The 26,647-nt window shown below is 47.0% G+C and overlaps 1 protein-coding gene across 2 annotated transcripts in view; it reads right to left on the reverse strand.

Annotated features, from left to right (window-relative positions):
- ACYP2 (acylphosphatase 2) overlaps positions 1 to 26,647 on the reverse strand; it is a 253,780-nt gene that overhangs the window by 215,649 nt on the left and 11,484 nt on the right. For both annotated transcript variants that reach the window (XM_073553923.1, XM_073553922.1), the window contains exon 3: positions 20,925 to 21,034. In XM_073553923.1, coding sequence (XP_073410024.1) covers positions 20,925 to 21,034 — 110 coding nt within the window. The remainder of the gene's footprint in view (positions 1 to 20,924; positions 21,035 to 26,647) is intronic.

The following is a 26,647-nucleotide window of genomic DNA, read 5'->3' on the forward strand; positions in this document are numbered from 1 at the left end:
GTGTCACACAGGAGAGGATTAGATACACGGCTCAGCAGTCAGTATCACACAGGAAAGAATTAGATACACGGCTCAGCACACAGTATCACACAGGAGAGGATTAGATACACGGCTCAGCAGGCAGTATCACACAGGAGAGGATTAGATACACAGCTCAGCAGTAAGTATCACACAGGGGAGGATTAGATACACAGCTCAGCAGAAAGTATCACACAGGAGAGGATTAGATACACGGCTCAGCAGTTAGTATCACATAGGATTAGATACACGGCTCAGCAGTCAGTATCACACAGGAGAGGATTAGATACACGGCTCAGCAGTCAGTATCACACAGGAGAGGATTAGATACACAGCTCAGCAGTCAGTATCACACAGGATAGGATTAGATACACGGCTCAGCAGTCAGTATCACACAGGATAGGATTAGATACACGGCTCAGCAGTCAGTATCACACAGGAGAGGATTAGATACACGGCTCAGCACACAGTATCACACAGGAGAGGATCAGATACACGGCTCAGCACACAGTATCACACAGGAGAGAATTAGATACACGGCTCAGCACACAGTATCACACAGGAGAGGATTAGATACACGGCTCAGCAGGCAGTATCACACAGGACAGGATTAGATACATGGCTCAGCAGTCAGTATCACATAGGATTAGATACACGGCTCAGCACACAGTATCACACAGGAGAGGATTAGATACACAGCTCAGCAGGCAGTATCACACAGGAGAGGATTAGATACACGGCTCAGCAGTCAGTATCACATAGGATTAGATACACGGCTCAGCAGTCAGTATCACACAGGAGAGGATTAGATACACGGCTCAGCAGTCAGTATCACACAGGAGAGGATTAGATACACGGCTCAGCAGTCAGTATCACACAGGATAGGATTAGATACACGGCTCAGCAGACAGTATCACACAGGATAGGATTAGATACACGGCTCAGCAGACAGTATCACACAGGAGAGGATTAGATACACGGCTCAGCACACAGTATCACACAGGAGAGGATTAGATACACGGCTCAGCACACAGTATCACACAGGAGAGGATTAGATACACGGCTCAGCAGACAGTATCACACAGGAGAGGATTAGATACACGGCTCAGCAGGCAGTATCACACAGGAGAGGATTAGATACACGGCTCAGCACACAGTATCACACAGGACAGGATTAGATACACGGCTCAGTAGGCAGTATCACAAAGGAGAGAATTAGATACACGGCTCAGCACACAGTATCACACAGGAGAGGATTAGATACACGGCTCAGCAGGCAGTATCACACAGGAGAGGATTAGATACACGGCTCAGCACACAGTATCACACAGGACAGGATTAGATACACGGCTCAGCACACAGTATCACACAGGACAGGATTAGATACACGGCTCAGCAGGCAGTATCACAGGAGACAGTATTACAGATATGCCCACACTGGTGAAACTTCCAGCCCCCCCCCCATACACTAGAGTATGGGCTGTATATGTCACTGTCCTCCTCAGACAGCCATAAAAGCTCTCATAAAAGTAAGGTGTCAGATTACCGGAGATCACTGGGGCTGTGAGTGAGGAGGCGGAGACAGAAGAACACAGTAGAGCAGGAAGCACAGGGCCGAGCCTGGAGTAGCAGGACAGAGGAGCATAGAGGAAAGTCACCCACACTCACCACTCTCCATCCTCCGGCTCCAGTGAGCGCTTCTCTCCTCTGCTGACCACCTTCTCCATATCTTCAGCCTCTCCTCACAACACAGGACCTGTTATGCCACAAGTGGTCCTGTGATAGAGGGTAAGTGGAGCTCAGCAGATAGCACTGAGCTACAGTAAAATGGCGCCCAGCCACACCTACAGCAGTGAATGGTGCAGCCCACAGGGGCGTGCCCAGTTCACTGCTAATGAGGCTGCAATGTGGGGTCGGGAGCCGATCGCAGTCTCCTATGTCCAGGGACGGCCATATTTGCAGAGTGCTCCACAGATCTGCAAATCAAGATGGCAGCGCCCAGTGGCTACATGAAAACATTATTACAAACAAACCATAAATCCTGGTTAGTACAACATTTGCTTTAACAACATGTTTTGTTACTTACTATTTTTTTGCAAATTATATAAAATTGCGGCACCTTCCCTTTAAGTCTCATGAAGGGACAAAGAATATATCCTTCATCTAGGTGGCTCAGTTACAGAGAAAAGAGGAATAGCACAGTCAAACGACCAGTGAGACAGCAGAGTTTCAGCTTGTTTGGAGAAGACATTTGCAAAGTCATGATAAGAATGAAGAGGAGAAGGAAGTTTGGAACAAATAATAGAGAGGAGATTTAATACAACTTTGGAAACAAGAAAATCCAGGTGATCTTGTCCATTGACCAATGAATAGCTAGAACATGAAGCCTTATCCACAGCAGTCCTAAGTGCACCAATGATTTTATAAGAGACAAATCTAGAAAAGAATTGTCCTCAAAATGAAATGCTCAACTTGGAGGGTCACCTTCACAGTACAGCATTTTCTATGGCTTGGCAAAATTGTGGATTTTCAGAGATCCTGTAAACTTCAGTGGATTTCATAAAGAAATTAAAGGAATTCTCAGCCCACTGACCAATGTAGACTCAATAAAGTTCTCTGCAGCTCTGAAGTCTATAGAGGATGCTCCCACAACCAGAGTATTTAAAGAAGAGTGACATGGATACGATTATCTATAGTGGAGGCTAACGTTAACCTAAAAGATCCAAGCGTGCAGAGCCGAAGACTCTACAGACCTCCACCTGTGTGAGGCTGTAAGCAGGTTACTCCACACAGGGAAGTAAACAGTTAAATGAATAGTTCAATTTGTAAAGGATATGCAGAGTTAAGGAACAATGAATCAGGTAATGGCAGTTCCTGTAAATCACTTAATGTGGCAGTAATTCCTCAGGCTGTGAATTCTGCTGGGAAGGCAATAGCGCCAACAACAGCTGGTGCGGTGCTTATCCAAGAAGGTCCTGTAGGCAAAGAGGATCCATCTTCTGGTGGCAGTGGTCGGTCTCTGGTACCTTTCGCTGAGCCCCTAGTCCATGAGTTGATGCGGCTGAGACAATTAAGTCTGCAGCGCTGTCCGGGTCCAACGTAGACCGGCAAGTATGAACTGGCAAATCAGGGAGCAAGTGTCTGTCCTGTACCTGGTCTCTCTTATCTGGCACGTGTGCGGTACTCACGGACACGGAACGTATGGTGCCTGGCTCTCGGGTGGTCACCGGCACACTGCACCTCTCTCACTGAAGTCTCCGCTGTTGGCGGCGGGAGTCAATGGACGCTGGTCTACGCAATGCCTGTACACGCGGAATGGAGCACTCCTCTCTCTGGCTACTGCAGACGCACGACACCTCTCAGCGTAGTGGTCCCTCTGCAGACGGCAGGGCCCAACCAATGCGGCCTATCGCGGCATCGGTACTCGGGGGGGCGAAGCGTGCCGCTCAGCTGAAGGCGCAATGCTGCGGGTTGGCGACAAACTCCCTGCTGCTGTGCGCGCTTTGCTTTTTATGTAACTCTGCCTCCCCAGGTCGTCGGGTCGGTCCGGCTTCTCATTTCTTCCCCCAGGCAACAGGGGATACAGCCTCAACAGTTCCGGACAAGGCAAGCATGTACCCGCAGCCCGGTCTTCCCCTTACAAGGCAACACAGGGCCAAGAGGAGCCAAAAGGCCTGGCACCCCTCAGCGTACACAGCGGTGTAGTCGCCATCTGCAACCATTCTTTTTTCTTTCATTGCCTGGTCTCTGCTTAGTAGTGAAAGCAGCAGTGACCTCATCCATCAATTGTCAGACAACTGCATAATTGTTTTGACGATTGGAGGCAGCGGAGTACAGGATCCTGACAAAAAGAAGACAGAAGTGGGATATCTGCATGTTTCCCCCAGCTATTCCCTGACACACACAGGTTATTCTGAAATTACCTGAAATGACGGGTATTATTGAAATATCTTTATTATCCTGAAAGATGAAACTTTTATCATTATTATTATTATTATTATTATTATTATTATTATTATTAATAAGCCTTTTTATAGCTCTCCCAAAGGGACATTAACATGTAATGTTTAAATGCTTCCACAACCACAACGCAAAGCTTTTAGTATTATAATTTATATGTGGCTGAGCTTCATAGGAGTGCCAATATGGCGTCAAAAGTTGCACTCTACAGACTCCAGATTGCAATGGTGACCCATTGGCATCTCATTGAATGGGGCAGGGTCAGCCATTGGTGGTAAAATGAACTTACCCCGGGATCTAATCTCTTAAATGTCTTTGTCAGTGATTGAAAGCAACATTATCGTGGTGATACTGCAGTGATCAGTGCTTTTTAAACAGCAGCGTTGGAGACAGGTGACAGCTGTATAACACAGCCAAACTCATCACATAGAAAGGCGGCTCAGCTTCTAGCCCACTACATAAACTCACAACTGTCGTTCACTGTACATGTATGGTGTATGTCAGGAAGGGTTTGGTTCAGACAGTTTGCACCTACAGGCTTTTTGGATGTAATACTAACCTCATGTACCCTGATGGATTACATGTGTAGAATGAATCTTACATGGTAATTAACATTTGATATTACTGAAGTTTGGATCTGTAAACCCCCACAGATTGCTGAAATGGAGAGGACAAAGCACTCAGTTAAGTACAATCCTCCTTCGTCTATGATCGTCTATTCTTCGGAGACACAAGAAGAATAGTGTCCATACTCATATACTTTCCATATAGTTGTGGCCAAAAGTATTGACACCCCTGCAATTCTATCAGATAATACTCAGTTTCCTCCTGAAAATGACTGCAAACACAAATTTTTTGGTATTATTATCTTCATTTAATTTGTCTTAAATGAACAAACACAAAAGAGAATGAAGCAAAAAGCAAAACATTGATCATTTCACACAAAACTCCAAAAATGGGCCAGACAAAAGTATTAGCACCCTCAGCCTAATACTTGGTTGCACAACCTTTAGCCAAAATAACTGCGACCAACAGCTTCCGGTAACCATCAATGAGTTTCTTACAATGCTCTGCTGGAATTTTAGACCATTCTTCTGTGGCAAACTGCTCCAGGTCCCTGATATTTGAAGTGTGCCTTCTCCAAACTGCCATTTTTAGATCTCTCCACAGGTGTTCTATGGGATTCAGGTCTGGACTCATTGCTGGCCACCTTAGAAGTCTCCAGTGCTTTCTCTCAAACCATTTTCTAGTGCTTTTTGAAGTGTGTTTTGGGTCATTGTCTTGCTGGAAGACCCATGACCTCTGAGGGAGACCCAGCTTTCTCACACTGGGCCCTACATTATGCTGCAAAATTTGTTGGTAGCCTTCTGACTTCATAATACCATGCACACGGTCAAGCAGTCCAGTGCCAGAGGCAGCAAAGCAACCCCAAAACATCAGGGAACCTCCGCCATGTTTGACTGTAGGGACCGTGTTCTTTTCTTTGAATGCCTCTTTTTTTCTCCAGTAAACTCTATGTTGATGCCTTTGCCCAAAAAGCTCTACTTTTGTCTCATCTGACCAGAGAACATTCTTCCAAAACGTTTTAGGCTTTTTCAGGTAAGTTTTGGCAAACTCCAGCCTGGCTTTTTTATGTCTCGGGGTATGAAGTGGGGTCTTCCTGGGTCTCCTACCATACAGTCCCTTTTCATTCAGATGCCGACGGATAGTACGGGTTGACACTGTTGTACCCTCGGACTGCAGGGCAGCTTGAACTTGTTTGGATGTTAGTCGAGGTTCTTTACCCAACATCCTCACAATCTTGCGTTGAAATCTCTTGTCAATTTTTCTTTTCCGTCCACATCTAGGGAGGTTAGCCACAGTGCCATGGGCTTTAAACTTCTTGATGACACTGCGCACGGTAGACACAGGAACATTCAGGTCTTTGGAGATGGACTTGTAGCCTTGAGATTGCTCATGCTTCCTCACAATTTGGTTTCTCAAGTCCTCAGACAGTTCTTTGGTCTTCTTTCTTTTCTCCATGCTCAATGTGGTACACACAAGGACACAGGACAGAGGTTGAGTCAACTTTAATCCATGTCAACTGGCTGCAAGTGTGATTTAGTTATTGCCAACACCTGTTAGGTGCCACAGGTAAGTTACAGGTGCTGTTAATTACACAAATTAGAGAAGCATCACATGATTTTTCGAACAGTGCCAATACTTTTGTCCACCCTCTTTTTTTATGTTTGGTGTGGAATTATATCCAATTTGGCTTTAGGACAATTCTTTTTGTGTTTTTTCATTTAAGACAAATTAAATGAAGATAATAATACCAAAGAATTTGTGTTTGCAATCATTTTCAGGAAGAAACTGAGTATTATCTGACAGAATTGCAGGGGTGTCAATACTTTTGGCCACAACTGTAGATCCATAAACTTCTTTGGCCAGTTCTCATGGAGAGCTGATCAAAGCCGATCAAAGCTGAAGGGGGGTGAGTGCTCAACCTCGCTTCAGTACACGTTCTTTCAGTGATTAGTAGGGGTCTCATTACTTGTGGGGTGCAGACGCAGTGTGGGGTGCAGACGCAGTGTGGGGTGCAGCACGCAAGCATCCCATAAGCAAAGCATCACAGAAGCTAAGCATCAAGCAAAATGTCAGTTATCCATGGCAGTTAATCAGGGCAGCAATCAGGTAACCCACACTTTACTTTCCCCTTTAACCATGTGCTTTATTTCTATCCTCCTGTGCTCCCTTGCCATCCACATTCACCGCCCCATCCCTCCTCCATCACGACTCATACACATCAGCCCCTCTATACTTCCCTTTTCCATTAACAGCTCTCATGCACTCCTCACATTCCTGAAAAACCTCAGCCCATCTTGCCCAAACACATTGCAGAAAAAAACTACTTACAATTCCAACAACTATTTGCTCTTTATCTTCCTACTCCTATTGATTTCAGGTGACATCTCCCCCAACCCTGGTCCACCATCCCCTAACCTCAACCCCTACCCTACCTCATATTGAAACCATAATAATCTTATTAATATTTCTGGCACTCCCTCATCTCCATCTTTTAATTGTGCCCTCTGGAATCCACGGTCTGTATGTAACAAGCTTCCGTTCCTGAACAACTACATTCTGAACAACTCTCTTAATCTATTGGCCCTCACTGAAACCTGGATTCAAGATTCTGACAGTGTCTCTCCTGCTGCCATTTCCTATGGTGGCTTACAATTCTCTAATTCCCCGTGACCCAAAAACAGACATGGTGGCAGAGTCGGCATACTCCTGTCCCCACTATCCACTTTCCAGGTCATCCCCCCAGTTCCATCACTCTCATTCCCTTCTTTTGAGGTCCACACCATCAGGCTCTTCTATCCCCTCTCCCTCAGAATAGCGATCATATACCGGCCCCCAGGCTCAGCCACCCACTTCCTTGACCACTTTTTAGCCTGGCTGCCGCACTTCATGTCCTCAGAACTACCAACTCTTATCCTGGGAGACTTCAACATCTCCATTAACAGCCCTACTTCCACATCTGCATCCCAACTTCTATCACTAACCACCTCTCTAGGCCTCTTGCAGCTTTCAACCTCTGAGACACACAAGGACGGTAACACCCTTGATCTGTTCTTTTTCTGGCTCTGTTCAATCTCCCACCTAAATAAGTCACCGCTTCCACTCTTTGACCACAACATTCTCTCCTTCACACTCACAAATCCTCGCCCACCCCAGCTCCCTCTTACCTACCACACAGTCAGAAATCTACAAGCCATTAACTCTCAGACACTTTCAGACTCCCTACACTCATCACTGTCCCCAATCTCCTCTTTTTCCTGTCCTTATCTGGCTGTTCATCACTACAACGACACTCTTAGAAGTACCCTTGACCAAGTAGCTCCCCTCACCCTCAGAACTTCCAAGCACAGAGTAAAACAGTCCTGGCTCACATCGCAAACTCAACTTCTCCAGTGATGCTCTAGGAGTTCTGAACGCCAATGGAGAAAAACGCACGCACCAGAAGACTTCATCCACTTCAAATTTATGTTAAGAACCTATAACACTGCCCTTCACCTTGCCAAACAGACCTACTTCACCACCCTGTCTCCTGACTAGCCAACAGCCCCAAGAAACTTTTTGACACTTTTCACTCCCTCCCCAGGCCAAAAGCACAAGCCCCTATCACAGACATTTCTGCTGACGACCTGGCCTCCCACTTTACAGAAAAAATAGATAATATCCGTCAGGAAATCTGTTCCCAACCACCAAGTGCTGTGACTTCCATCCCTTCCAGCATCTCCCTTGGCTCACTTTCCACATTTGATCCCATCACAGAAGAAGTCTCCAGACTCCGCTCTTCCGACCACATGCACTACTGACCCCATTCCCTCACATCTCCTCCAGTCTCTCTCTCCAGTCGTCACAACTCACCTAACTGCAATCTTTTATCTCTCCCACTCCTCGGGCATTTTCCCATCCTCCTTCAAACACGCCATTGTTACTCCATTACTAAAGAAACTCGCTCTCGAACCATCCTGCACAAACAACTACAGACCAGTCTCCAATCTTCCCTTCATCTCTAAACTTTTGGAGCGCCTAGTTTACTCCCGCCTTACCTATTACCTCGCCACTCACTCCCTCCTAGACCCTTCACAGTCCGGCTTCCGCCCCCTACATTTGACTGAAACTGCACTCATCAAAGTGACCAATGACCTTCTGACAGCAAAACGTAATGGTGACCACTCTCTGCTCATTCTTCTTGACCTATCTGCAGCTTTTGACACTGTTGACCACCATCTTCTACTCTCTAGGCTCCAGTCTGTTACACCGCTTTGACATACTCACCCGGCCTCCGATCCCACGCCGTCTCTGCATACTCACCCGGCCTCCGCTCCCACGCCGCAGCCTCTCGCCACCCGAGGGCCACGGCGGTCACCTCTGACAGGCTCGCGGCCGGCGCCATCTCTGCATGCAATGCGCATGCGCCATAGGCCGCGGCTACGCCTCCCTTCTGCTTCTTGTGCTCCGGCTGTGCCCTGACTCGGAAGCACCTTCGGACCAATGGCAGACCAGACGGGGCCATATCACGCTGCTTCCCCCTAGGGGAGGTGCCTGATCGTTGTGTTACCTTGCACACTGGGCCCTGCTTCCTCCTGTGCTCCCTTCAGCCTCTCAGTTCTGTCCTCGGTGTTTCTTGCAGCAGCCTCACAGCCCTGTCATCAGTGTTCCCTGCAGTCTTCTCCGTCCTGCTCCAGTCCTGCTCCAGTGTTCCTGTTCCCTCCTGTTCCGCTCAGTTCCAGCGTTACTACAGTCCTACTCCAGTCCTGTTCCAGGGTTCCTGTTCTTTCCTGCTTTTGCTCTGTTCCAGCATTCCTACAGTCCTACTCCAGTCCTGTTCCAGTGTTCCTCTTCCCTCCTGCTCTGCTCCAGCGTTCCTACAGTCCTACTCCAGTCCTGTTCCTGTGTTCCTGTTCCATTCTACTCCAGTCCTGCCTGTGGTGTTCCTGCTCCATCCAGCTATCCACATTCCTGCCTTACAATCTACATTTCAGTCCTGCACTCCTACTCCAGTCCATCCTGAGCCGCCCCTCTCGGTACCAGCTACCGTGGTACTTGAACCCTCTGGCCTGCTCCTAACGGTCCCTGTATTGGGGTCGGTTCCACCTGGCAGCTCGCCCGGGGCCCCTCGGTGCCACGGTCCAGAGGGTCCACTCCTGGAGATTCTGGCTCCTGACCACCACGCTAACAGAACGATCAGGCCATGGACTCCGCCGGTACTACTGCAGCTACTCAGAAAGAGTTGCTCTTCCTGCGGGAGAATCAGGGACGCATTATGTCGGTCATGAAGTCTATGGACACCCGTTTGTCGGCCCTGCAGGTGGCTGATCCTGGAAATGCCACTGAACTGGCCAGTCTCCAACAGGAGCTGGGTCAGCAACAAGATACTCAAGCCCACATTTTGTCTTACATGGCCTCCTTTGACAGTCGCTTGTCAGCCCTCCAGGCTGCCACCACAGCCCCGACTCCTCCCTCCGCGTCTACAGCTCTCCCAACGCCCCGCCTCACCAAACCACCTCGCTTCAACGGGGATCCCAAGCTCTATAGGGGGTTCTTAAATCAGTGTAGCCTCCACTTTGAATGGTTGCCACAGCAATATCCCTCTGACCGGGCCAAGGTGACCTTCATCATGTCCCATCTGGAGGGGGAGGCCCTGTCTTGGTTGAATCCCCTCTGGGAACGTGACGACCCTGTAGTCTCGAGTCTTCCGGTTTTCCTGGATACTTTTCGCAGAGTCTTCGATGAGCTGGGCCGGTTAGCCTCACTCACTCAGTCACTCTTTAACTTACATCAGGGTTCTCTCACGGTCGGACAGTACGCTATTCGCTTTCGCACTATCTCCGAGCTCGGCTGGAATAACGCGGCCTTGGTGGGGGCATTCTGGCGCCGTCTTTCAGGCAGAATAAAAGATGAACTCGCAGGTCGAGATACCCCATCCACCTTAGAGGACCTTATCTCGCTGGCTACCCGCATTGACCTACGCTTCCAGGAGCGCGCTCGGGAGTCAGCAAGAGACAGGAGGTCCACCATGCCAGTTCCCCTTTTCACCCGTTCTGCCAGTCCCCGTTCGGCCGAGTCCTCTTCTCCCTCCTCGGTCGAATCCATACAGATAGATCGCCTAAAGTTGGCCAAGTTGGCTCAGAGAGAGAGGCGGGCACAAGGTCTGTGCATTTATTGCGGTGATTCGTCACACTATGTCCGCAACTGTCCTAAGAGGCAGGAAAACATCTCCACCTAGGTCAGATAAGAGAGGCCTCCCTAGGTAATGATGATCCCTCTCAACCTCTTACGATTTCTGTGCTTTTGGTTTCAGGGGAGAGATGTGGTTCCGAGGTGGCCTAAGTGGATTCGGGCTCGGCAGGTAACTTAATTCGACCTGAAGAGGTGGACAAATACCAAATTCCCATGGTTACTCTATCTAACCCTATCCAGATTGCCGCAGTGGATGGCAAACCGCTACAGGTGACCGTCACCTTGGTCACTGAAGAAGTGGAGTTGCAAGTCGGAGCCTTACAGCGAGAGAAGATAGCCTTTTACGTTTTGCCTAAGCTCTCTCACTCCATTCTACTCGGTCTTCCATGGTTAAGGACTCATCAGCCTGTTCTCCACTGGTCTTCTGGGGAGATACTCCGCTGAGGGCACCTGTGCCAAGCTCGCTGTCTGACTCCTGTCTGCCTGGCGGCCGCTCCTCGGTGACCTCCAGACCTTCCAGGTCTTCCTCCAGCCTACAGCTCCTACGCCGATGTTTTTGATAAGAAGGAAGCGGAGGTCCTTCCTCCACACCGGCTGTTTGACTGCCCAATTGAACTTGTTCCTGGTTCAACCCCTCCAATGGGCAGAATCTACCCCCTGTCTCCCGCAGAGACTACCGCCATGTCCGAGTACGTCCGAGAGAACCTCGCCAAAGGCTTTATACGGAAATCCGCTTCGCCCGCGGGAGCTGGGTTCTTCTTCGTCAAAAAGAAGGACGGAACTCTACGGCCGTGCATTGACTATAGGGCCTTGAATGAGATTCCCATCAAGAACAGGTACCCTCTTCCACTCATTCCGGAGCTGTTTGACCATCTCAGAGGGGCTCGGGTCTTCTCCAAGCTGGACCTCAGAGGAGCCTATAATCTGGTCAGTATCCGTGCAGGTGACGAGTGGAAGACCGCTTTCAACACTCGAGACGGCCATTACGAGTACCTGGTCATGCCATTTGGTCTCTGCAATGCTCCTGTGGTGTTTCAAGAGTTCGTCAGTGAGATCTTCCGGGATCTCTTGTACTCCTGTGTAGTCGTGTACTTAGACGACATCCTCGTCTTCTCGCCGGACCTCTCGTCCCACAGAAAGAGTGTCCGCCTGGTGCTACAGCGTCTTCGGGAGAACCGCCTGTATGCGAAGATAGAGAAATGTCTCTTCGAACAGACCTCTTTGCCGTTTCTGGGATACATTATCTCCGACACTGGACTAAGGATGGATCCCGAGAAGTTGTCTGCCATTCTCAAATGGCCTCGCCCCATCGGAGTAAGGGCGATACAACGCTTTCTCGGATTCGCCAATTATTACCAGCAATTCGTCTCCCACTTCTCTGCGATCACAAGACCTATTTCTGCTCTCACCCATAAAAGGACTACCCCCAAAGACTGGACTCCTGAGGCGGAAGAGGCCTTTCTGTCCCTAAAACAGGCTTTCTCCACGGCTCCGGTCCTGCATCACCCTGAGGGCAATCGACCTTTTGTAATCGAGGTGGACGCTTCCTCGACAGGTGCCGGGGCAGTATTGTCCCAGAGATCCGCCTCCGGTCGCCTGCACCCTTGTGGCTTCTTCTCGAAGGCCTTTTCTCCATCCGAGTGTAACTACTTGATCGGCGACCGGGAACTCCTGGCCATCAAGTTGGCCCTGGAGGAATGGCGTCACCTCCTGGAAGGAGCTGTCCATCCCTTTGTCATCTTCTTGGACCACAAGAATCTGGCCTATCTCCAGTCTGCCCAGAGACTCAACCCTCGACAGGCCAGATGGTCCTTATTTTTCGCCCGATTTGACTTCGAGCTCCGTTTCCGTGCTGGCAACAAGAATACCAAAGCCAACGCCCTATCCAGGGTCTTCCAGCCACACGAAACCACAGAGGAACCTTCGCATATCATTGATCCCACTAGGATCATCACAGTGGCTCCATTGAACTGGCTTGCTCCTCCTCCAGGCAAGACGCTTGTGCCTGAGAACCTCAAGTGAAAAGTCCTCCTATGGGGGCACTCCTCCAAACTGGCCGGCCGTGCCGGAACTAAGAAGACCCTTGACCTTATCACGCGTCACTACTGGTGGCCCATGCGTCGCCAAGATGTACTCGACTTTGTGGCTTCTTGTCCATCCTGTGCTAAAAACAAAGTGCCACGAAGACCTCCGTCTGGCTTGTTGCTTCCGTTGCCCGTCCCTGCGGTCCCTTGGGAAAACATCGCCATGGATTTCATCACCGACCTACCCTGCTCTTCGGGCTGCACAGTCATTTTGGTGGTGGTGGATCGTTTTTCCAAGATGGCTCACTTCGTCCCTCTGCCGAGTCTTCCCTCAGCACCGGAGCTGGCCAAAGTTTTCATTCACCAGATCTTCAGACTCCATGGACTATCTCAACGCATCGTGTCTGACCGAGGGGTTCAGTTTACCTCCAAGTTCTAGCGATCACTTTGTAAGCTCATGAACTTTTCCCTCGACTTCTCTGCCTACCTTCCACAGTCCAACCAGCAGGTAGAGAGTACCAACCAGACGTTGACTGGGTACCTACATCATTTCTCCAACGCCCACCAGAACGATTGGGTCGACTTACTCCCCTGGGCAGAGTTCACTTATAACAACCATGCTGGCGAGTCCTCGGCCAAGTCTCCATTCTTCTTTGTCTTTGGCAGACATCCTGGTGTTCCCCTTCTAATAACCCCTGCCTCCGAGGTACCTGCGGCCAAAGCCTTGTCCTCTGAAATTTCCAAGATTTGGGCCGAGACCAATACATCACTCAAGAGGTCTGCTGATCAGATGAAGAATTATGCCGACAAAAGGAGATTGGATCCTCCACCGTATCGTGTCGGGGACAAAGTCTGGCTCGCCTCCAAATTCATCCGGTTGAAACTGCCCTCCTACAAGTTGGGACCATGCTACATCGGTCCGTTTGAAATTCTTGGATGTATCAACGAGATCACCTACAAATTGAGGTTGCCTGCTTCGCTCCGGGTCCCGAACACCTTCCACATCTCTCTCCTGAAGCCTGTGGTGCTGAATCGCTTCCATTCCTTGCCTGATCCTGGTCCTCAGCCGGTGGGTACCGATGATGTCTTTGAAGTGCAGGACATTCTCGCTATGAAGAGGGTTAGAGGTAGGACATTCTTTCTTGTTGACTGGAAGGGCTTTGGTCCTGAGGAGAGATCCTGGGAACCTCGGGAGAATATCAATGCTCCCCGTATCCTCAAGAGATTTCTTGCTAATCTCCGGGGAGGGCAGCGTAGGGGAGGGGGTACTGTTACACCGCTCCGACATACTCACCCGGCCTCCGATCTCACGCCGTCTCTGCATACTCACCCGACCTCCGCTCCCACGCCACAGCCTCTCGCCACCCGACAGCCACGGCTGGAACCTCTGACAGGCTCGCGGCCGGCGCCATCACAGTATGCAATGCGCATGCGCCAAAGGCAGCGGCCGCGCCTCCCTTCTGCTTCTTGTGCTCCAGCTGTGCCCTGACCCGGAAGCACCTTCGAACCAATGGCAGACCAGACAGGGCCATATCAGGCCGCTTCCCCCTGAGGGAGACGCCTGATCGTTGTGTTACCTTGCACACTGGGCCCTGCTTCCTCCTGTGCTCTCTGCAGCCTCTCGGTTCCGTCCTCGGTGTTTCATGCAGCAGCCTCGCAGTCCTGTCATCCGTGTTCCCTGCAGTCTTATCCGTCCTGCTCCAGTTCTGCTCCAGTGTTCCTGTTCCCTCCTGCTCCGCTCTGTTCCAGCATTCCTACAGTCCTACTCCAGTCCTGTTCCAGTGTTCCTGTTCCCTCCTGCTCTTGCTCTGTTCCAGCATTCCTACAGTCCTACTCCAGTCCTGTTCCAGTGTTCCTGTTCCCTCCTGCTCTTGCTCTGTTCCAGCGTTCCTTCAGTCCTACTCCAGTCCTGTTCCTGTTCCATCCTACTCCAGTCCTGCCTCTGGTGTTCCTGCTCCATCCAGCTATCCACATTCCTGCCTTACAGTCTACACTTCAGTCCTGCACTCCTACTCCAGTCCATCCTGAGCCGCCCCTCTCGGTACCGGCTACCGTGGTACTTGAACCCCTGGGCCTGCTCCTAACGGTCCCTGTATAGGGGTCGGTTCCACCTGGCAGCTCGCGCGGGGCCCCTCGGTGCCACGGTCCAGAGGGTCCACTCCTTGAGATTCTGGCTCCTGACCACCACACTAACACAGTCACTAGGCATTAAGGACACAGCTCTCTCCTGGTTCTCTTCCTATCTTTCTGACCGCTCCTTCAGTGTTTTGTTCTCTGGCTCCACGTCATCTCCTCTTCCTCTCGCTGTCGGGGTACCTCAGGGCTCAGTCCTTGGCCCCTTCTCTTCTCTCTCTACACGGCCCAATTGGACAATCAGCAGATTTGTCTTTCAGTACTATCTTTACACTGATGACACACAACTATATACGTCATTCCCTGACCTTACCCCCACTGTACTAAAGAGCGCCAGTGACTGTCTGTCCACAGTCTCAAACATCATGTCCGCTCTCTTTCTGAAACTCAACCTCTCCCAAACTGAACTTCTTCTGCTCCCGCCGTCTACAAACCTCCCTAAATCTGACATTTCCCTCTCCGTGGGTGGCACCACAATAACACCCCAGCAGCAGGCGCGCTGTCTGGGTGTTATGTTTAACAACAATCTCTCCTTCACATCCCATATACAATCTCTTGTCCGCTCTTGCCGCTTACACCTAAAGAACATCGCTAGAATCCGCCCGTTTCTCACCATGGAAACAACAAGCACCCTCACTGTAGCATTGATCCACTCCCACCTGGATTCCTGCTCTATTAATTGGCCTCCCCATTACTCGACTATCCCCTCTCCTGTCCATACTTAATGCAGCGGCCGGGATCGTCCATCTGGCTAATCGGTACTCGTACACGTCCGCTCTTCGCCAGTCCTTACATTGGCTGCCCATTCATTATAGGATCCTATTCAAAGTACTTGTTCTCACTCAAAAAGCTCTCCACAGTGCAGCACCCCCCTTACATCTCCTCCCTCATTTCTGTCTATCGGCCTAACCGACCGCTGCGCTCTGCAAATGAGTTTCGACTAACCTCTGCACTAATCCGTACCTCCCACTCCCGACTCCAAGACTTCTCCCGTGCTGCGTCAATCCTCTGGAATGCTCTACCCCAAGAAATTAGGACTATCCACAAATTGCATAGTTTCAGGCGTTCCCTCAAAACACATTTGTTCAGAGCGGCCTATCACGTTCACTAATCACAGTCATTCTATGTGTAAGTGTGCATGTGTACCCCATTCACTATCTCCATCCATCCCTCTCTCCCTCAAGATGGCTGGACCATCATTATAAATACATCATTGTAAATACACACCTGTACTTTGTATCTCCCCCACCTCTTTGTAGATTGTAAGTAGAGTTGAGCAACTTTGGTCGGATCGGGTTTCATGAAACAAAATTTGTTTCAAATGAAACTGGTCCGACTAGGGCAAAAAAAGTTGGAGTTTCATCCGAAACCCGACCCCAATGCAAGTCAATGGAAAATAAAAGTCGGCATTGAGCGGATGACATTCATCCACTCAATGCCGACTTTTCATCCCCATTGACTTGCATTGGGGTCGGGTTTCGGACAATACTCCGACTTTTTTTGCCCTAGTCGGACCAGTTTCATCTGAAATAAATTTTGTTTCATGAAACCCGATCCGACCAAAGTCGCTCAACTCTAATTGTAAGCTCTCACGAGCAGGGTCATCTTATTCTGCTTTAATTATTGTATTGTTAACGTTGCTACTTATGACTTATGTTTGGAACTGTTAAACTGTAAAGCGCTGCGGAATATATTGGCACTATATAAATAAAGATTATTATTATTATTTAACACATATCATTAAGGCTATGTGTCCAAAATCCGGAAGTAGCAGCATTTTGGACACCGTTTTTTCACTGCTTACAAAATACTGGGTTCTATTGAACGCAAGTAAATCCGCCTGTGTTCATTTACCGCAATCAACACATTTCTATTGATGAAATTGACATGCTGCGGATCTGAAAGACGTGTCGCATGTCAGTTTCCGCAGGTGATCTTCAGGCGCATATATACGCATAGTGAACATGGGATTTCTCAAAATCCTATCCACTATGCTGTAACATCTGGCTACTGCGGTTTTGACGCTACATAAATGCGTGTCTTCAAAACCGCAGTACTTCCCGATAGAGTTGAGTGACTTTGGTCGGATCGGGTTTCATGAAACAAAATTTGTTTCAGATGAAACTGGTCCGACTAGGGCAAAAAAAAGTCAGAGTTTCGTCCGAAACCCGACCCCAATGCAAGTCAATGGGGAATAAAAGTCGGCATTGAGTGGATGAATGTCATCCGCTCAATGCCGACTTTTATTTCCCATTGACTTGCATTGGGGTCGGGTTTCGGAGGAAACTCCGACTTTTTTTTGCCCTAGTCGGACCAGTTTCATGTGAAACAAATTTTGTTTCATGAAACCCGATCCGACCAAATTCGCTCAACTCTATTTCCCGATCATGAGCACGTACCCTAGCATATGTCAGATGTTTTATTTCAATTTTTTTATTAAATACATTATGATGACAGTAATGTTACTATTTCTTATAGCGATATACAAAATGACATAGGCGATTACCACCATTTTTTTATACATTAATGTAGCATTATTTTCATATGAGCTCATGTTATGTGCACATTTGCTAAATGAGTCCTGTCTTATGCCAACTGTTACTTATTCTTATGAAATCATCCATCACAGTGTAAACTTTTCATGTTACGCTGATCAGTTTCATTAAATGTTTCACTCTCCTGGAATGTTTTTATTTCAGGAAGGATCAGATGAAATCTTCTGCTTGGTCTACAATATCAGTAGCAATTAGGAACACTCTACTACCAGCTGCTCAAGTGAAAAACGTCATCTGTAACATTAATTCTATTATCTAATTCTCGCTCACAATCATTTTGAAAAAGTTAAAAAAGAGTAAATATCATTATATTTATTTTTTTTGTGCGCACTTTGAGTATTTGCAGAAATTTCTGCAAGATTTCTGCATCTCTTAGCAGCACAAAAGTTGCTGCAAAAACATGCGTTTTGCCGCATTTATTGGTGCGTTTTTGCAGCAGTTTTGTATATGTTTTTTGCATGTGTTTTTGTACAGCAGCGAAGGCTTTTTTGAGCTAAATAAACAGATATTTTAAAAAATTTTGTGATGTAATTTCTTGGTTCAACACCTCATTTTTCATTCTGATGCAATAGTATCAGGGTAATGGGATTAGGGCTTGGTGTCAGCAGATGTCATTCACACCAAGCCATAGGTTTAGTAATAAAAAGATGTCAGCCCGACACCCTCATTACTAAGCCGGAAAGTAAACACACACATACATTGTAACCAGACTATGTAGGAGCCTTAACAAAATAAACCTACATAGACTGTAACCAAACAGTAACTGTTAATTTTTACAAAAAAATGAAAAAAAATTGCATGGGCTCCCACAGAATTTTCATAACCAGCAGAGGGAAAGCCGATGGCTGAGCGCTGATGTTAATATTCTGGGAAGTAGCCAATAGCCATAAAGGTTACCAGGCTATTATTAACAGGTCAAAGCTGTTTCCTTAGCCTTTACTGCCTAATTTACAGGGGGACCCCAGAAAAAAATTGACATAGTAAAATCTAACCAGCAAAGCCTAGGCAGACAGCTGTGGGATGATATTAATAGTCTAGGAAAGGGCCATGGATACTGGCCCCCTCCCAGACTAAAAACATCAGCTCTCAGCCACCCCAGAAAAGGTGCATCTATAAGATGCACCAAATCAGGTGCTTAGCCTTGCTCTTCCCACTTTCCCTGGTGCGGTGGCAAGTGAGGTAATCAAACCCACAGGTTAGTAACGATGAGAGGTCTATAAGACACCCTAATTACTAATCTCATAGTGATATTATAAAAAAACACACACACCCAGGATAAAGTACTTTATTTGAAATAATGACACAGTCCTTTATTGAATCTAAATTAAACCATACTCACCATATACCTAATCCACTGAAGCCAATGTCTCCTGTAGCAAAAATAAAATAATAAACCACAATATTCCTCCTGTCCGCCGAGAAAAAAATAATCCATAATGTACCACGATAATCGCAATTACTTTGAGAGCAGTCACTGGTGTGACTGCTGTCAAGAACAGCCGGCTACACACTGACACAGGAGGTAGTCACTCCCTTAGTGTATAGCGCTGAGCTGCGGCGATAGAATTCACTTGAGTTCATCAGCTGATCAGCTCCGGTGATCTCTTTTACGGCACCACCGCTGCGGGAGAAAGTTCTCACACGGCGGTGGTGCCATAAGCGAGTTTATCGTAGCTTATCAGCTGCTGAATTCCAGTGAACTCTATCACCGCAGCTCAGCGCTGTACACGGAGGGAGCGTTAACGCTTCTGTGAGTGTGTAGCCGGCGGCCGGTTAGAGCAGTCACATCTCCTGATGTGACTGTTCTACTCGTTTGATTGCCGTGGGACACTCTGGATTACATGGACTACAGCAGACAGGTGGTATATGGTTGTTAATTTTTTTTAATTGTTTTATTGCACGCTCCGCTCCTGAGTGACAGCGGCAGTGCCGGGTATTAACATGTGAGACTCCGCCATGTTTCTCGCATGTGTTATCCCGGTCTGAGGCAGAGACCCTGATTACAGCCAAGTATCAATAAATGGCCTGTGAGTCGTATTTTAAAAAAATAAAATTATAGTTTTAACTGCCTTAGATCTAGCCATTCTCTGAATGCTGACCTCTCCATAAGGCTGGTTTCACACGTCCTGATATTTGCGTTACCGGAAAAACCGGTAGCAGAGATATCAGTGTCCGTGTGTGTACTACGTGCAGCACACCTGTGGCAACCGTATGCCACCCGTGTGCCGCATCAGGACCACACGGACGGACACCGGGGAAGTAGCGCTACTATAAGCCGCTGTCCCCCGGCAGCTGATGCTGAAGCTGGCTGTCATCCATTCTCCCCTGCTCTGCCGCGATCAGCGCGAGCAGAGGAGAATGAATGAAAAACTGACCTGCTGTGACCTCCGTCAGAGAATGCAAGCGATGAGGTCACTGTGTCAGAACTCGAACTGCCGTGACCTCATCACTTGCATTCTCCGACGGTCCTGAGGTCATGGTAGGTCATTTTTCTCATTCATTCATTCTCCCCTGCTCGCTGGCACAGCAGGGGAGAATGGATGACAGTCACATTCAGCACCTGCCACCGGGGAACAGCGGCTTACTGTAGCGCTACTTCCCCGGCGACCATCCGTGTACATGGAGGACAGTGTGCACTGTTCTCCGTTTTTATGTGTGCAGCACGTTTTGCGGCCCGTGTGTCCGGGTGAAAACGGACATGTCTGCGCACGGACACACGGTGCGTGAAAACACGCAGGCATGTGCATAGACCCATCTATTTGAATGGGTGTATGTGTGTCAGTGTCTCCGGTACGTGAGAAAACTGTCACCACACGTACCGGAGACAATGACGTGTGAAACCGGCCTAACCCTGCCTACACCAACGTATAGCAGCTTTATGTGTACACCGTGCATTAGCAGAAAATTGTTAACCAGTGCTGAGGAGGGTTATACAGAGCTCATGAATATTGAGGATTAAATGGCAGCAGTTTAAAGGGAATTTTTCACCCCCTGGACGATTTTTATCTATTACTATGAGTATACAGGTAAGTGAATGGTTAAACCAGGCATCTATCAAAATCTGTAAGGCAAGCTAGTGAGGTTACATAGACTATGTGCCTGAAGTATGTTTCAATAAAGTGAATTTATCATGTACCCAAATTTGTAGAGGTCTTCTACATCTTACTTATTTCTGCTTCTCTGCTTTTTCTGCTTCTCGATAAACCTCCCCTTACATTATAGAGATACACTGCCTGCGATCTAGGCACTTAACCACTCTATGTTTTTGCTGCATTTGTTTCACACTTGTAAAATAGGCATATTACCTTTCACATGCACAGTAATCAGCTTTTTTTTACAAATCGTTTCTTAGAAAATGACATCCCCTAAACCATGAATCTTTTCAACAATAGGAACACTGTGGCTAGCAGAAATGTGTCCTTATTTTTATCAAATGTTGTAGATATTTTCAGTGTAGGTCATGTTTTATTATACGGTATTTTGTTCTAAAAACACTCACATGGAATTCACTTTTTCTTCTGATCCTTGGACTTGCCCCTGTACAGTGCCTTGTCTTGTATTTTTCACCCATCCAACAACACCAAGTTTGTTTCCTTCAGCTTCTGTGTACTGCACCAAATGACATAGAAATATTCTTTAAATATATGTTAGTATAAAATGTGAATTGATCATAGACTTTTTCGGTGTGAGGAATTGAAATGTACTGCACAATTCTCTGTTAGGCTAGAGTCACACACAATGTAAAAAAAAATACAGTCCGTTTTTCACGGACCAGAATCGCACAAATGTTTCATGAACAGTGATCCATATGTCATCCGAATGTCATGCGAGGATGTGATTTTCTCGCATCTAAGCATCCGTGTGACATCCGTATGGCATCCGTATGACGAGGTTTTCTCGCCGGCTTGCAAAATGGACATATAATGGAGCCCAATGACAAGTTAAAACACAAATGAAAGAATAGATATATACACATAGATTACACACACACACACATATATATATATATACACATGTCATTGAGACACATATATATATATATTTATATTTCATAGAGTTCTACATAGCATAATAGCCGCTAAAATCAATTGCCGGCTTCTGTAAAATCAATACACAACCCGACATGAAATGACACATGGTTTGCATACAGTAATTCATACAGTTCATTTCATTTATTTTTTTATATGTTCTTGACTAATAATTAGATTAGGGTATGTGTGTAAAATTTTGGACACATAGGTGTTAAATTAAAGGGTAAATTCATTGAAAAAAATTGCGTAGGCTCCCGGGGTAATTTCTGGGTTTTTTTCAGGACACCAAGGGATTTTGTTGGATTAGCAGAATAATAAATTTGGTCAAAAACGTATTATTAACCCATGAGCCACCGCTAAAGACAATGGGAATAGAGAGGCTAAGTGTCAGAAAAGGCACATCTTATAGATGTGCCTTTTTTGGGGTGGCTGGGGGCAGATTTTTTTAGCCGGGGGGAGCAAAAACAATGGTCCCTCTCTAGGCTATTAATATCTGCCCTCACTCACTGGCTTTCCCTCTCTATGATTCACACTATAGGAACAGAAAAGCGCAAATAGGGTCTTATCCAATGATAGGAAATAGAAATATATAAATTCTACTCACCCGTTCTCGGAGAGAAAAGACACATAGGATTAATAAGCTGCTGCACGTCCAAGGGTCAGACAGATAACCGCCGAAGTATAAAATCCAATGGAGCTTTTTTTGGACTCCGTGCGCTGCTTAATAATATACAGGATTACAGTTGAGATGAAAGATCAATGCTTTTATTCCCAACGCGTTTCGAAGTATAAGCCACTTCTTCTTCAGTGGATGGCAGACATGAAAAATTAGCGTTTTTTCATGTCTGTCATCCCCTGAGGAAGAAGTGGCTTATACTTCGAGACGCGTTGGGAATGAAAACATTGATCTTTCATCTCAACTGTAATCCTGTATATTATTATGCAGCGCACGGAGTCCAAAAAAAGCTCCATTGGATTTTATGGCTTTCCCTCTCTGGCAGAGAAATTACCATGGGAGCCCACACAATTTTTTTCAACGAATTTACCCGTTAATTTAACACCTACATGTCCAAAATTTTACACACATACCCTAATCTAATTATTAGTCAAAGACATATAAAAAACTAAATGAAATAAAATGGTTTACCGTATGTAAACCATGTGTCATTTCATGTCGGGTTTTGTAATAATTTCACAGAAGCCGGCAATTGATTTAGCAGCTATTAGGCTATGTAGAACTCTATGAAATATAAATATATATATGTGTATCAATGACGTGTGTATATATATATATATCTATCTATATATATATTGCCTTGTTTAACAAGCAGAGAAATGTTTTACCTCACCTCACAGAAAGAATCAACTGAGATACCCTGCTGTAATGTCTGTATACTCACCATGCTTCCCCATCACTAGGACATGTGTAAAGGTCCCGTTACATTTAGCGATGCACCAGCGATCCCGACAACGATGCGACCCGGTCAGGATCGCTGGTGCATCGCTAAATGGTCGCTAGTGAGCTGCCAAACAGGCAGATCTCACCAGCGATGCAGCAGCGGTTGGCGGTCGTTACTTACCTGTCAGACGGCAGCTCTGGTGACGACTTCCTCATGCATCTATAGAGTCGCTTGTCGGCGCCAGCAGGAAGCCGACAATGAGAAATGGACCAGGCCGATCTCGCGCGATCAGCGATATCCAGCGGGGAGCCAGGTCGGAGGTTAGTGTCACATGTAGTGAGATCGCTACCGATATCGCTGTTGCATCACAAAATCGGTGACGCTTTAGCGATATCGCAGGCGATCTCGCTATGTGTGAAGGGGGCTTTATAATCATAGAATCATAGAATCGTAGAGTTGGAAGGGACCTCCTGGGCCATCTGGTCCAACCCCCTGCTCAAAGCAGGATTCGCTAAATCATCCCAGTCAGATGTCTGTCCAGCCTCTGTTTGAAGACTTCCATTGAAGGAGAACTCACCACTTCTCGTGGCAGCCTGTTCCACTCATTGATCACTCTAACTGTCAAAAAGTTTTTTCTAATATCTAATCTGTGTCTCCTCCCATTCAGTTTCATCCCATTGCTTCTAGTCTTTCCTTGTGCAAATGAGAATAAAGTTGATCCTTCTACAATGTGACAGCCCTTTAGATATTTGTAGACAGCTATTAAGTCTCCTCTCAGTCTTCTCTTTTGCAAACTAAACATTCCCAAATCCTGCAACCTTTCCTCATAAGACAGGGTTTGCAGACCGGTCACCATTCTGGTCGCTCTTTTCTGAACTTGCTCCAGTTTGTTGATGTCTTTTTTAAAATGTGGTGCCCAAAACTGGACACAATATTCCAGATGAGGTCTGACCAAAGAGGAGTAGAGGGAAATAATGACTTCACGTGATCTAGACTGTATGCTTCTGTTAATACATCCTAGAATTGCATTTGCCTTTTTTGCTGCTGCATCACACTGTTGACTCATCACACTGTTGACTCATAATCAGACCATATCCCTGTACAGTCAGACATGGTCATTGCACAGTACACAGCAGGGGCACATTTATAAGATTATCTCACCACAGGAACATTTTTTGGAACACATCCAATTGTGGAAATTATTATTCCAAGATCTATTGATTAAGATGTACTTTGTTTATGGGACAACCCCTTTAATGCATGTTTTTTTTTGTTAACATGTTTTTAGTTACTTGTTGCACTCTTGAAATTGCAAATAGTCTGCATCCCTCTGTAAGAATTATAATTTTTGACTTTTTAGAGTGCGCATATATATATTTCCCATTTAAATTGTAGGCTTCTCTTGAGAGGCATGTTTAGTAGAATAGGCACCCATCAAAGGGAGGTCACCTTGCCATTGTTGATGGATAAACATGAATTGGGAAATTTATGCACTAAGAGCCATCATTTTTTTGTAAGCACATTCTATTTAGTAATAATGTAGTTTAAATCTCATGTATTCAGTGTTTGTATATATCTTGGCTTTACAGAGTGCTGCTGTGTTAATTTTTTTGTATGTTATGTAGTCATTGCAGCTTGCACCTGTTCACATTACATGGAGGTGCTGGTGAGGTTTTTTATTTTTTACGGTTTACGATTGGAGGTTGTGACTGCCTCCTTTTTAACTTTGCACTCCTCACATCAGCCCAAAGGTGGTTTTAAATTGAAGGCTTATAGCTCGAGAGAGGCATGATTAGTAGGATAGGTACCCATCAGAAAGAGGTCACCTTGCCACAGTTGATGGGCATACATAAATTGACCAGTTTGTGAACTAAGCACATTTTATTTAGTAACAATGCAGTGTAGATCTCATGTATTCATTTATATATATATATATATATATATATATATATATCTTGTCCCTTACAGAGTGCTGCTGTGTTCCTTTTTTGTATGTTATGTATCCATTGCAGCTTTCACCTGTTCACGTTATATCAAGATGTTGATCAGGTTTTCTGTTGTGTGCATCTCTTTCTCTCTCTTTATATATATATATATATATATATAGTGGTGTAGTGACCACTGTGTTCGCTAGGGGGCGCTGTGTGGGTGTCCCGGGACGGACAAATAGCCATGTCCAGAGTGGTAATAGGAGCAGAGTGCTAAAGGATCGTTATGTATCCCATGGTGGGTGGCCTTGGGATGAAGGCTTGATTATGTGCTGATAAGCAGAGATGATCTTTCGTGCCAATGTATTAGGGAGAAGCCTTCAAGTGATTGGTGAGATGGGTGAGATCAATCACCTACAAACCCACCTAGGGGCAGGTGTATAGAACGCCATAGTAAAGTATATGTGTGTGAATGATTGAAGGATCTGTGATGAGGTCATAGCCATGTGATCTGGTGGGCATGGCTACGGACCTTATAAGGTGGCCATGGTAGGTCACATGAGTGAATGCTTGGACCCGGTTGGTCCGTATGGAAGGTCTCGTTTGGGCTGACGTGGCTGCCTTCCTGACAGCACGTGGAGAGGCTGTGGATAATGGCTGCATATGTCTGAGAGTTCCCAGGAGGACTTAGAAGCAGCTATGAGAAAGTAATCCGGAGAGGGGATATAACTGTGAGGCTAGAGAGCCTGTGTGCTGGACAGTACACAGCCTGTGTGACCACAGGGTTAACAGAGTGAAGCTCTGTCATGGACGCTATGCTGTTTATATGAACTTTCTGTTGCTGTTGCTTGGGTTTATGCAGCATAATAAACCGAACGGACTGAGTTATGTTAAGAAACCTGTGCCGGACGTGATTTATCGGCTGCCAAGCAAGTATCCCCTACCTGAATAACAAGTGTTACCTTACAATTGTTGGAGAATGCTATGGGCAGTGTTGTAGCTTTGTTGCTAGGGGCAACGGACGAGGTCTGCAAAGCTCGGTTGCTAAGGGCAACGGTTCCAACAGCACATGTTGCAGTGCTGGCAACGCTGAGTCAGAAGGGCTGATGGTCTTGAAAGACGTGCGTTATGCTGACCGGGGTCAGTGGAAGAGACTTACAGGACACTTCTGTAGTAGAGGGGTCTGAGAACCTGCGTGGCCAGCAGGTGACGGTCGTGAAAACCGTGTGATGTGCTGACCATGTGATGTGCTGACCGGGGTCAGAGAAAGAGACTCGTGAATGCTATAGGGTGCCTCTGTGGATAAGAGGTACCCGAGAACCTGTGTGGCCGACACAGGTAACGGACAGGTGTCCGTTTTGTACTGACCGGGGTCAGTGAGAAAGACTGTGTACCTGGAGGGTTCAGTGTGCGAGGTCCTGGAGGGTCAGTGTTGGGCGATTCTAGGAGAAGAATCGGATCCCTGGTGCACGTGCTGTGACCTTGGACCTGGTGAGGCGTGAGTGTTGGGCAGTCTCAGGCGGAGACAGATGTCCTGAATAGCACCCACTGAGCCCCTGGACCTGGTGAGGCCGGTGTGTTGGGAAACCCTGGGAGGAGGGTCGGCTGTTATGAATGAGTCACCGGAGGAGGAAAAAACAAAAATGCAAGCTAAGTCCAGAAAACCGGAGAGGTTGGTAGCTAGCGGATTGCAGACCCCTGATCCTATTCACAACAACTAACAGTAGCCGTGGAGCGTTCCTACAGTGGTCCTAGATGCCTCTTCACAGCCAGAGAACTAAATAAGCCTAAAGAAAGAAAGGGGAAATCTAAACTGCCCCAGAGCAGATCCCAAAGCAATAGACAGACCCCCAACATGTATTG

The sequence above is a fragment of the Dendrobates tinctorius genome, unplaced genomic scaffold, assembly GCF_039654945.1.
Source record: "Dendrobates tinctorius isolate UK_male_01 unplaced genomic scaffold, ASM3965494v1 ptg000203l, whole genome shotgun sequence".
NCBI lineage: Eukaryota > Metazoa > Chordata > Amphibia > Anura > Dendrobatidae > Dendrobates > Dendrobates tinctorius.